The following is a 13,042-nucleotide window of genomic DNA, read 5'->3' on the forward strand; positions in this document are numbered from 1 at the left end:
TGCCCTTCCTCCTGCAGGGGGTCAAGTGCCATGGTCAAGGACAGATTCTGGAGCCAGGCTGTCTGACTCTGGATCTGGTTCTACCTTACTTATGACATGGGTAGCGGCTACTGCGTAGTGATGAAACGAGTTAGTACGTGGTAAGTGCAGAGTACGGTGTGGGGCACGCGGTAAGTGCTAAGTAAATGTCGGCTATTATTGGTAACTGTTCCCTCACCTTATCAGCTCTCTACCTTCCTCTACCCCCAAAGTTCTCAAGCATCCTGTTTCTTTGGTTTAGGGTCAATTCCCCCCTTAGAAGTATAATCTTCTCTTCTGAGGGTAAAGCTGCTCCAAAGGTGTAAGCAATAATGGGGATTTCAGGGATCACTGCAGGCTCTTGGGAAGTCTTTTAGGGACCAGCACTCACTCTCCTGGGAACTCTTAACTTTGCCCAGGTGAGTGGCTTTATACACTTGCCTCTGGAGTCTGGAAGGAAGATGGGGAGCGGGGGGGTAGTGGCAGCACCCAACTTTTGGGAAGATGGGGAAACAGCTCTGTTGGTTTTTTGCTTCTCCTTCCCCCTCCTACACTCCCATCTCCTCACTTATTCTAGGCCCCACATATTCCCTCTCCTCGTCTTCCTCTTGGGATTCAGGTGTCTTGGCCTGATGCTAGGAAAGCAACTGAATTTCATGCAAGGTTGATGGTTCACTGGGTCTGAATCACTCCTATTCTCCGTCTGTAGGGCCAGAGCCAGCACAGAAGGAGCAGCCTGAAGGCAGAGGCTTGGCTGTTGTTGGAACTCCTAGGCTGTCGTGGCTGGCCCAAGGGCAAAAGCAATAACTAGAGATGAGACATCTTAAGGAAGCTGGGCTGGGCTGGGCTGGGCTTGGGGAGACAGAGATGGGAAGCTGGAATTAGAGCATTGCCCTAGGGCTTGAGACTCATTTTAGAGAAGAGGAACCCAGCCTGGGCAGGGACTCCTCCAAGGCGGAGCCCTCGAGCTCTCTCTCAGGCCAAGTTCCCCTCCAGGCTTCTTTGCCTAGCCACGTTAAATTTGCAAAGAGCTCTGATAGCTATAATCCTATGCATCCTTCAGGAGAGCCCTCTAAAGTGGCGGCTGCTCTTGTGCTCATGACCAAAGTCTTGAAAACGATCTTAGAAAAGTTGTCACGCATGCACCCATTTAGCAAAATTTATTAAGTGCTCTCTGTATGCCAGGAAATAAATCCGGCTTTCCTGATTTAAGGTCTTGCCACATATTTGCTTCAATATATTGATTCCTGATTGCCCCTCCTCCTAAATTTGCCTCCCAAACACCCCCTTTCTGCTGTGGCTTTGAAGTATCTACAAATTTTTTGACACTGCTCCCTTCAAGAAGTAAAACCTAATTTCTCTTCAGAGGAAGCTGGGCTACAAAAGGCACTGTGGCTTCCTGCTTTCCCTCTCTCTCTGATCACTTGCTCTGGGGGAAGCCCATTGATATGTAATGAGCACATCTATGGAGACATCCAATGTGATAAGGAACTGAGACCTCTAACCAACATGTGAGTAAGCAGGGGAGATCTGCCAGACCTGGCCAACATCTTGGTTGCAATCTCAGGAAAGGTCCTGAGCTAGAACCCCCCACCCCCACCCCCCACAAGCTGCCCTTGGATCTCTAGCTCTCAATAACTGTGTAAGATGTGAATGTTTTTGTTTCAACCTGCTGAGTTTGGGGGGTAATTTTTTATGCAGCAATAGATAACCAATATATCTTCCTCACTGTAGGAACGCCCACTTTCCCCAAAACCAACTCATACCTTTCCCAAGCGGCTCAAATCATTTAAGTTTCCTTTCCTCTTACACTCAGGTGAGGTAGTAAAGTGAGTCAGCAAACCCTGCATTCAAATACCTGTGACTGCTGCTTTTTAGCTGCGGTGCATTGGGCAAAGTTACTTAACCTTTCTGTGCCTCAGTTTCCATATCTGTCAAACAATGATGAAAAGGAAGATTATAAAGACTGAATCAGGGAATAGATCTGTGAGAATACCTGGCCCAATGCTGGATGTTTGGTAGGCACCTGATAAATCTGAGCTCCCTCTGGCCCCCTTTTACTCTTCCAGTTCCTGACCCCTTTGCATGTTCCCAAGTCCTTGCCCACAGAGGCTGGGACTAGGACCAGCAGCTTTAGGAGCTCCCCATTCTCTTCCTGCCTTTGGAGACAGAAGAGGAGGAGACCTGTCCTGAGCCTGGGGGTTTCTCCCAGTCTTGGGGTGAAAAGAGACTTGTCCAGAGGCAGGATGTACAGCTGGAAAGGCCCTTTTGCAGAGCTGGGCTCCAGCCTAACCACCCCATCAGGTCCTCTAAGGATGAAAGGAGTCTACGGTGCCACTAACTAGGCCCTAACATATTAGGAAAACTGCTCTTACCAAGGCTTTGCCCATTTTCCCTTCCTTTCAGCAGCTTTCTCCCCACCTTTAAAAATTTTAATTTATCTTAATCTCAAATAATATATGAAAAATATTAGCCAACATTTCCCAAGAATTTACCAGCTAAGTTTCTAAGATGCTATGTGTCTCCCAACCAGTTTATGAGGCAGGTTCCTATGTTAGCCCCATTTCACAGTTGAGAAAACCAAGGCATAGGAGTTAAGTAAATTGCCCAAGGTCACATAGAGGCAAAAAGAAGCTAAACGAAGCTCAGACTCCAAGGTCAGTACCTCGTTTACACAGGCTGTTCCAAGGCTCTGCTTAATTCTGTATTCATATTTAGCAGTGCTTTTCTTAAAGAGGCTCACAAAATCTGGATGCTGCCTCAGAGGCAACAGATGCAGTATGCTCTTTTCTTAAAGATATTTTAAAAATACATTTACATCTACAAACACATATGGAAATAGATCCCCCCACCCCTCCGCCGCGCGCTTAAAAAAAAAAAAAAAAAAAAAAAAAAAAAACTTATGGTCCTACCCAGCTCTTTTAACTGAAAGCCTTGACCGTCTTTCCGTTTCTAACCCCCGCGGGGCATGCGCCACAGAAACGCACAGATACTTGCTCACCTTCCCAGAGTTCAGCCCTCTACTCCTCTACCAACCGCGTTCGCCCCTTCTCCGGGGTTCCTGGCCGCCTCCCCGCGTGTTCTGCCTTCGTCCGGCTCCTCGTCCCCGTTAGCTCTCTCACATCGCCCCCTCCCTCGTATCCTCGCCACCTCCCCTCCGTCCCCCTCCCTAGCTGCCCGAGCATTTCTCCCCTCTTCCAGCCTCGCGCGGGTACATCACCGCCCGTTTTTTACACCCCCATTGACCCCTCTCTCGCCCCCGCTTCTTCCCCGCCAATCTCCCTCACCCTTACTCACAGTTCCCCCACGCCTGACCCCTCCCACTTCCACCCCTCCAGCCCAGCCACCCTGTCGCCCAGCAGGAGCGCACAGCCGGCAGGCTAGGACGCGCGCTGACAGGGTAATGAATGGCTTCAGCGGTAATTAGCGACCCGGCGGCTAATCACGATGTACATTTACATTTTAAGTGCTGCAGAGGAAGCGGGGAAAGGGAGGGGCCCCGGAGGGAATGCGGGCCTGTTTGGCGCTCTCCCTTCGCTGGGGAGCGAAGTGAATCCGAGTCTTTTACAGCTGGCAGTAGTAGAAGGGGGAGAAGGGTGCTTTCGAGGGCCAACCCAAGCGGACGCAGAACAGCCGCGGGCTAACCCGACGCAAACCCGGAACTCCTAGGCCCCTTCCTCTAAATTGCAGACCCTGCCTGTATCCCCACCAAGTGAAAGTTCAGCCTAGGCTTGCATACTCCTGCGCAAGGAGTGCTCGCTTCTTCCCTAACCAGCCCGTTCTAACGTAGATTTCACCCGTTCCAGGACTTTCTTCCAGGCCTAGCCGAAATTGCTGTCTGAGGTTCCCTGCGCCCCGCCACGCGCTGCAGTCTTTGTGTTCTATCGAGGCTGCCGTGCCTTTTCTCTGTGGGGCTCGCGGGAGCTGGGGCACAGCTGAAGTCCCGGTTCCAAGTGGAAGGCGACCCCGAGAGCTCCTGAGCCCAGCGTGCAATCAGGAGATCCAGGCCAGAGTCGGTCACTCATACGTGGGGGCGCAAAGGTCCACTAGCTCCAGCCACTCCCCTAAGGGGCGAAAATGGGGTCAACCGGGTTCTGAACAGCAGGGCCGAGAGCTAGGACATACAAGATGACGAGGAGATGAGAACAGCTGTGAGAAGAGAGAAGGAGACCCTGGCAGCTCCGTCTCAAGACTGGGACCCAGCTGCCCCCAGGCACCGTCAAGCCGCCCTCACTTTGAGGTTTCCCGCCCGCCGCAGCTCTCCGGAAACCTTCCCGCCACGCCCGGCGGTAGTACCCCCTACCCGGATCAGGTCTGCACCGCTTTATCTGACTGTGCGCGTGAGCGAGGGGGTGTAAGGGTGAAGGGCAAGGCCCTAGGGCACTTCTAGGGAGGGTCCAGCTCCTTTTAACTCCCCTCCCATCACCAGTCCTTCAATCCCAGCCTCACCTCTCACTGTCCACCTCTCCAGGTAGGAGGTCGGGCCACCCTCCCGGTCCTGTGGAGTTCCCAGAGAAGGGCACCCAGTAGTTTCATAACGCCCTCGAGGCTTCAACTTCCCACCTTTCTTCTCCCTCTCAAAACGTGCCTTCATCCAGCCTCCTTTTTGAAAAAGGACCCCACTGGGTCTCAGGCTGACTAACAACGAGTACCACCTGGGAAGAAGGGGGTTCCACATTACCAGGGAACAGTGCCTGTTTTACCCTAAAACCTGCAGCTTTAATAGTAGACGTTGCGTGGGTGGAGGGAGCTTAACTCCTCTTGATAAGGTCTCTCCTTGTTCTCTTCCCATTCGCCTCAGGGTCAGCCTGGCCTGGAGCCTCACCCCCTCGGCCCAGGAGTGTACTGGGGTCCGGGAGCCTCCAGCTCCGGTCAGGCGCGGCGAGCTCAGACCCCATTCTCTGGCCGCACTGAGAGTACCACGCCGCGACGTAGTCGTCCGAGGGCGGCACGGGGCGCAGCGGCAGCCAGCGTCTCCGCACTCTGCTGACCGTGCACAGGCTGTCCTTGAGGCGAAAAGAGCGGCTCCGGCGCGGGAGGGAAGGAGCTGGGGGGTGGGGGGGAGAGGCCCCAGCAGGCCTCTCGGAAATCCCTCCTTGAGAGGGGACAAGGGGCGGCCTTCAGTTGGAACGCGCAAGGGCTCGGGGACCGGCTTGAAGCGGCTTTTGCATCGCAAACGCAGTTTTTATTTAGGTTGTCCGTTTATGAGGGTTGGCTTAGGGAGGGCACTGGCGATTATGCGGGAACTTCCTCTGGCAAGTCACCCCCTGGCGCTGCCATTACACCTACCGGTGCGCACCGCTCCCACGCCCCAGTGTCTGGACTCGACTGGATCCTGGAGGCGGGAGAGGCTAGGACGCGGGCGGGCCGAGCCGAGTTAGAGGCGGGGCCTGGCGGCAGGGGCGGGGGCTTCCAGGCTCCCAGGCGGGGCCTCAGCTAAAGGCGCGGAGCACCGCGCGCCTAGAGCGCGGCGTAGAGCAGCGCCCACTGGAGAGAAGTCGGAGGCGAGGATCGCGCCGTCCCACCCCGCCCAACAGCGTCCACGCCGTTCCCGCACCCTTACCCCTGCCGGCCCTTGCCGGGCGCGACCGGCGGCCATGCAGCCCCGGGGCTGAGGCGGCCCCATGGCGAAGCCCGCGTCCCCGCGGTCCCGGCAACGACGGCGCATGGAGAACTTCCGTAAGGTGCGCTCGGAGGAGGCGCCGGTGGGGGGCGGGGCCGAGGGGAGCGGCGCGGCCCCCGGCCCTTTCGCGGACCTGGCGCCTGGAGCCGTGCACATGCGGGTCAAAGAGGGCAGCAAGATCCGGAACCTGCTGGCTTTCGCCACCGCCAGCATGGCGCAGCCAGCCACGCGCGCCATCGTCTTCAGCGGCTGCGGTCGGGCCACCACCAAGACCGTCACGTGCGCAGAGATCCTCAAGCGCCGCCTGGCGGGCCTGCATCAGGTCACGCGGCTGCGCTACCGGAGCGTGCGCGAGGTGTGGCAGAGCCTCCCGCCGGGGCCCACACCGGGTCAGGAGCCTGGTGAGCCGGCCGCCAGTCTCAGTGTACTTAAGAACGTGCCCAGCCTCGCCATCCTACTTTCCAAGGATGCACTGGATCCCTGCCAACCCGGCTATCAGCCCCCGAACTCCCATCCTGCACCCTCGTCCCAGCCAACTGCACCGACGTCCAAGAGGAGCCTAGGGGAGCCCGCAGCTGGAGAAGGCTCTGCGAAGCGGTCACAACCTGAGCCAAGTGCTACGGAAGAGGACCAGACGGCCTGAGAACTCGTGGGTCTGGGCCACCTACACCGGCTGGGTCTCACCCGCAGCGCCTCGACCTTGAGACATATCTCCAGCCTTTTACGCCTCGGTGCTCTGGACACAGCTCCTCAGACTGTCAGCGTGGAGCACAAGGCAACAAGAGAGGGACCCTAGGGAAGCTTCGTGGGTGGTTGCTTCTCTACTTGTGTTGCCTGAAGACGCAGAACTCCCACCTTCAGCTTTTCTGAGCCATACTAGGACCTTCTTGGAGGGGGGGCGAAGGTGGGTAGTGGTGGGCAGTGGGACTCTTGAGCCTTGCTCAAGACCCCCAAGGGTTAAAGGCATCCAGTATTCATGCGGGGGGCTGGAGTGTGGAAGCCCGGGAAAACTCTTGGAATCATCTTCATTGGTGGCTAAGGGGCAAGGGTGAGAAGGCAACTGCTGGAGGGCAGGGGAGTCTGAGTTGGGGGGGGGGGGGAGTGTATTCTGCACGTCCCCTGGGACACCACTCCCTTCTAGTTTTCCTTACCCTGCTCTTAAGGAGCATCCTGAGATCATACTGCAGGAGTGCCTCCATGGATGGACTCTAGCTCTTTTAACACCCCCCCCCCCCTTCCCCACTGGCCCAGAGGGAGAGACCCAGCACAGGAGTCTATGCCTACTCCCTGAATCTCACAGCTGGAGTCCTGCTTCCAATAAAACAAAAACAAAAAATGGCTCTGGCCCCAGGTTTTTTCCTTATCACTTAACCTAGGTGGAGGCTGTTTTGGCCTGCCCCCCTGTGTCTCAGTCCCCACCAGCCTGGAGTCCTTGGCCTTTGGAGTCTTCAGGGTCAGGCACAGAGACTGGATCGCCTCAAAATGGAGCAAGAGGTACATTGTCCAGTTTCTGGCTTCTCCCTCTCCCAGCCTTCCCTGGCTGGCTCTAGCCTCAGGGGCCTGTGGCCAGAAGGGGGCCTTTGTCCCTTGATGCATTGCCTCTGAGGGTTGATGCATTACCACATTGCTTTTCTGAGAAGGGGAGGAAGGCAAGCACCAATGAACTCTCCTGAGGGTCACTGCCAAGGGAAGCATACCCCACTGGGTTCCCTAAACCCGCAGCCTCCTGCCAATTGACAGCCTTATCCAGAAAGCTGGCACAAAACCCCTCATCGCCATCGGTAGGATCTCCCCTTCACTGCTCTCTCTCTCAGAAAGGACAGCACACCCTTGGGAGAGGGGGAGGAGTGAGGGTGAGGAGAAAGAATGAGCACAAATCCACTGCTGGAAATTACTATTCAGCAGAGAAGCTGGAACTTGGGCTGTGAATCACTGCAGGCTCCCTGATAAGCTGCTGCCTCCAGCCCTGCACAGCTGTCTGTTGAGAGATAACAGCCTCATAAGCCATTCTGCCCAACTCATAGTTGGGTGGGGGGTGGGGTGCTGTGTACAGAAGGACTCTAGCAGGTGAGGGTGGGGGCGGCACAGAGCTCCAGGATCTCAGAAACAGACCCTACCACGTGCAACTCAACACCACCTCTGGAAAAGAGAATGTAAGTCACTTCGCTGGCAGAATCCTGAATAAATTCTTCCGGTGACAAGAGGTGAGTTTCTGCAGCTGAGAGGAGGGGCTCTTCAGGGAGTTGTCCCCCACCTATATTTCTCCTTGAGCTTTGGATCAGTGAGCCCTGTCATCTAGACTCTGGCACGGTTTACCCTCCCCAATTTCTTGTTCTTGATGAGTCCCTGGGAAAGGCCAAGGGGTTTATGTGTACTTGTCTGACCCTCTCACAGGTGGTCCAAGAAAGCTGGAAAAAATGCACTATCCTGCCAGCTAAGGTGCCCTGGGCTGGTCCTGGGCTTTGTGCCTCTAAAGGAAATGATAAAACTTGGAAGAGGCCCTGCATGGTAGAAGCTTACAGAAGACTGGTCTTGGTTCTGGAAAAGGGCCAACTTCCCAAAACCAGTATCTGAAGTCCTGATTGCCAGGTCACCAAGACTATGCAAGCAGAGGCTTGTCCGGGAGGGGAGGCTGCAGAGGCTTTCTTTTTTTGATGGCAAGGATCAGCGAAGTCCCTTTCCTGCCTAGAAACTCATCCTGTGGCATGGGGAGAGGGGCTTGTTTCCCCACCTTTAGGGCATTAACCTGCCCTGATGGTGGGCTGAGCTGCCCCCCATACCAGAAAGCAAGTAATGAAACACTTTCTTTTCTGCACCCCCACTCCACCCCAGCACATTCAGTTCCCAAGCTTTTGATAGGTGCTTATGGGTGCCAGTGGGACCCAGCACCCATGAGCACCCCATCCCCGCCTTACTGATCCTCTGGCCCTGCTGACCCAGGAGCAGGCTCCAAAGGAAGGTGACAGATATGCATATACACCCCCCCCCCCCCCCCAAGACTGAGGTGGGAACCTGAGAAGTGCTGGAATAAGGGGGGAGTGGCTACAGGAGCACTTCAGACATGGCTCCCTGACTTGTGGCAGAACCGGAGGGAGCAGAAGCTCCTCTGAAAGACCCCATCTTTCCAACAGTGACCTCTATCCAGGAGCTCCCTGGGCCCTGCTTGGGGCAGTTGGAGCTAGGGGTGGCAGTGAAGTCTCACATCCACAACATCGTCAGGTCACACGGTCAAAATCCATTTGGGAACATAAATGTATATAATACAAGGACGGAGCATGTGGTCAATGGGCAGTGGACCTCCAGCTGGGCATTAAGGGACTTCATTATTGTTGTACCGGATCCCAGTCTAGGCACAGGGTGGGGCTAGGGCAGGGGGCTAGGGGAAAGAATCACAGTAAAATCAGACATTATTCCTGCCTCGAGGACGTCCCAGTTAGTGGAAAGAAAGAAAAGAAAGTTATAACACAATGCAATGGTAGTGGGAGAAGGTGGGAGCTCTGAGAAGGGGCGCTTAATGCGCCCACAGGTGCTGATGCAGCTGGTTCCCCAAGAACCAGAGGAGTTAGCCAGCTGAGTAGGACTGGTCTGGCAATTCCAGGCAGAGCACAGAGAGGTGATGCTCTGTCTCGTGTTGAGGCAGCCACAAGGATCTGAAGGATACAAGTATCTGAAGGATATCTGGTTTTGTTTGACATCTGCTGATTATCATAGATATTGTGGGTTGAAGTGTGTCTCCCCCGCCACCCCCAAAAGATATTTTGAAGCCCTAATCCTGGTACCTGCGAATGTGACTATTTGGAAATGGGTCCTTACAGATGTAATTAATATGTAAGAAGGGGTCATACTGAAGTAGGATGGGTCCTTAATCCAATATGACTGGTGTCCTTATAAAAAGAGACAGACATGCAGAGAGAAAAACAACATCTGAAGACGTAGTCAAAGATTGGAGTTACACAGCTGCAAGCCAAGGAATGCTGAGGATTGCCCGCAAACAATAGAAGCTAAGAAAAATGCATGGAAGATTCTTCCCTGGATCCTTCAGAGAGAGCATGGTCCTGCCGACAACTTGATTTTGGACTTCTAGCTTCCAGAACTATGAGAGAATAAATTTCTGTTGTTTCAAGTCACCCTGTCTGTGGTAGTTTGTTACAGCAGACTTAGGAATCAAACACAATAGGTATTCTCACCATATCCAGTGGAAACAGGGAAGAGGAATGCAGGGTGTTTGCCAAGGTCCTTGCTATCAGAATTCCCAGTCCTGCGTGGAGAGAGGCTCTCTATTCTGCAGGCCTGTGCTAGCAAATGTAACGCCTAGTGTCATATAGAACATACCATAGGCTTTGGAGAAAGTCAAGTTGACTGTGATTTTGGGCAACTTAATTCTTCACTGAGCCTCAGCTTTCTCCTCTGCAAAATGGGCCAGATTGCTGTGGGATAAAGGATATAATAATACCTTGCTTCCCAACCATGGTTCATCATCAGAATCACCTAAGGAAATTGTTGAAAAAATACAGAATGCCTGGGCTGAACTCCAAACCAACAGGGTCAGAATCTCCTACAAAGGACCTGGAAATAGGCATTGTAATAAGATCTTCATATGATTTTTGATGGTTAATCAGGGTTGACTATTCCCTGAGCTAAAATGTAGAGAACAGCACTCACTGGTAGGAGAGACACGAAATTAAATCCTGTTTCTTTCCCTTCACATTCAGCCACAGTTTGAACCCTTTTCTGGGGAGAGAAACTTAACTGTTGAAGAACTGTTGTGAGCTGCCCCCTAGAGGTGGTTCTGGAAAAGAGAGACCAGGCTCAGGGAGCCGGGAGGTGGAGGGAGATCCCTGTTGAAGAGCAGGTAATGAATGGACTCAGAGCACAGGGCTCCCCTGCCCTAGGCCCTGTTTCCCAAAAGGAAACTGAGGGTGTGGGGCCCAGCTCAAACAGCTACAAAGACTGGGGCGCCTGGGTGGCTCAGTCGGTTGAGCATCCAACTTCAGCTCAGGTCCTGATCTCACAGCTCGTGAGTTCGAGCCCCACGTCGGGCTCTGTGCTGACAGCTTGGAGCCTGGAGCCTGCTGTGGATTTTGTGCCTCCCTCTCTCTGCCCCAACCCACTTGCATTCTGTCTCTGTCTCTCTCAAAAATAAACATTAAAAAAAAATTTAAAACAGCTACAAAGACTTATCTTTCTTTGTAAACAAATAAATTATAAGGATGTAGAAAAACTGGAAACCTGCATACGTTGCTGGTGGGAATGCAAAGTAGTACAGGCTACTTTGGAACAATTTGGTAATTCTTCAAAAAGTTAAACACAGAGTTACCACATGACCCATATCATACTACTAGATGTATACCCAAAAGAATTGAAAATATATGTCCATACAAAAACATCACAATGTTTGTACACAATATCCACAGCAGTCTTATTTATAATTGCCAAAAGGTAGAAACAACTCAAATGTCCATAAACTGATGAATGGGTAAACAAAATGTGGTATGTCCACCTAATGGAGTATAATTCTGTGATACTGAGGAATGAGGTACTGATTCACGTTACAACATGGATGAACCTTGAAAACATCATGCTAAGTGAAAGACCCCAGACACAAAAAACCCACATAGCGTCTGATTCTATTTATATGACATGTCCAGAATAGGCAAATCCACAGAGACAGAAGGTAGATTAGTAGTTGCTTAGGATGGGGTTGGTGGGTGCCACTGGGTAGAGAGATTCTTTTGGGGGTAATGAAAATGTTCTGGAATTAGTGACAGTGATAACACAACATAGTGAACAAACTACAACTGAACTGTACACTTCAAAAGGGTGGATCTTGGGGAGCCTGGGTGGCTCAGTTGGGTAAGCATCCAACTCTTGATTTCAGCTCAGGTCATGAACTCACACTTTTGTGAGTTCAAGCCCTGCATCAGGTTCTGTGCACTGACTTCACAGAGCCTGTTTGGGATTCTCCCTCCCTCCCTCTCTCTCTGCCCCTTCCCCACTCATGCTTTCTCTGTCTCTCTCAAAATAAATAAATAAATAAATAAATAAATAAATAAATAAATAAATAAATAAAGGGGGGGTGGTTCTTATGGTATATAAGTTATATCTCAATAAAAACTACATCTGATTATAAAAGTAATGTTTTAGGGGGCACCTGGATGGCTCAGTCAGTTAAGCGTTGGACTTTGGTTCAGGTCATAATCTCGTGGTTTGTGGGTTCGAGCCCCATGTTGGGCTCTGGGCTGACAGCTCAGAGCCTGGAGCCTGCTTTGGATCCTGTGTCTCCCTTTCTCTCTCTGTCCCTCCCCGATTTGTGCTCTCCCTCTCTCTCAAAAATAAATAAATAACCATTAAAAATTTTTAAAGTAATATTTTAGGAAATTACATAATAGAAATAAGTAACTACATTGTGAAAAGTTGCCATTAAAACCTCCTAATGGCAGCCCCACAGGATTACCTTTGAAGGCTATTTCCTTCTGCTACCCCTTCTCCCTGATTCTCAGGTGACCACGGTGGTGTATTTGTCCATATCACCTCCATGTCTTGTTACCCGTATCACAACCTGCCCTGCCCTGGGAAAAGAACTATAATTTTACAATAGGAAAATACTTTTTCTAGTTGCCATTTATTGAGCCCTTATTGGGTGCCAGCCAGGACAGTGTTTCACATGCATTATCTTATGTAATCTTCCCAATCTATTAGGTAGGTTCCATTATTATTCCTATTTTATAGATGAGGAAGCTATGGTTCAAGAAGTTGAAGTAACTTGTCTAAGGGCATGTGGCAGAGCTATAATTCAATAGCAGCAAGAATGTCACGGTCTCAGGTACCTTCCCTTGTTCATCCCCAGCCCCCTAGTAGTGAGATCCTCATCACTGGAGGTGCTCAAGAAGGACCCAAGGAAATGGAAACAATGTGCAATCGGTGAGACTAATGGCCACAAGGGTGATTTCCAGCCTTGAAAGGCAGCATTCATTTCTTTTTCCAGTACATGCTTCATTCCCATCAGAGAAAATAAGAGCTCTTCTGGACTGTGATCTTCCCTTTTCTAGACATTCACATGGTGGAACACTGCCTCTATCCTCACAAACTCCTCAATCGCCTCATCCCCCCTTCTCTGCACACATCGGAAGTGCCTTATCACAGCTCTTCCAGGATGAAGGCTCTGGGCTGCAGCAGGAAGCTGACAGGCTGGTGACTGACACCCTTGAGGCAACAGAAGTCCAGCAGCTGCTTCTCCAGAGGGGCAGAAAAGGATTCAGGGCAGATGATGGTAGTAAGAGACAAAAGACTCTGATGGCTTGAGCAAGAGCCAGGATGTCTGGCCTCAACCTCTCTGGGAAGGAGCACCCACCAGTAGCAGCAGAATGGACTGGGGGCCTGGGAACATAGCTGGAGGCAAAC

The 13,042-nt window shown here is 52.1% G+C and overlaps 1 protein-coding gene across 1 annotated transcript; it reads left to right on the top strand.

The window, feature by feature from the left end:
• Nucleotides 1-5,082: 5,082 nt before the first annotated feature.
• Nucleotides 5,083-9,764, top strand: RPP25 (ribonuclease P/MRP subunit p25). Its single transcript, XM_060618032.3, has one exon. It carries the CDS (start codon nucleotides 5,643-5,645, stop codon nucleotides 6,282-6,284), a length of 642 nt encoding a protein of 213 aa, XP_060474015.1. The 5' UTR covers nucleotides 5,083-5,642; the 3' UTR covers nucleotides 6,285-9,764.
• The last annotated feature ends 3,278 nt before the right edge of the window (nucleotides 9,765-13,042 follow it).

Source organism: Panthera onca, chromosome B3 (genome assembly GCF_046562875.1).
Source record: "Panthera onca isolate mPanOnc1 chromosome B3, mPanOnc1 haplotype 2, whole genome shotgun sequence".
NCBI classification, from domain to species: Eukaryota; Metazoa; Chordata; class Mammalia; order Carnivora; family Felidae; genus Panthera; species Panthera onca.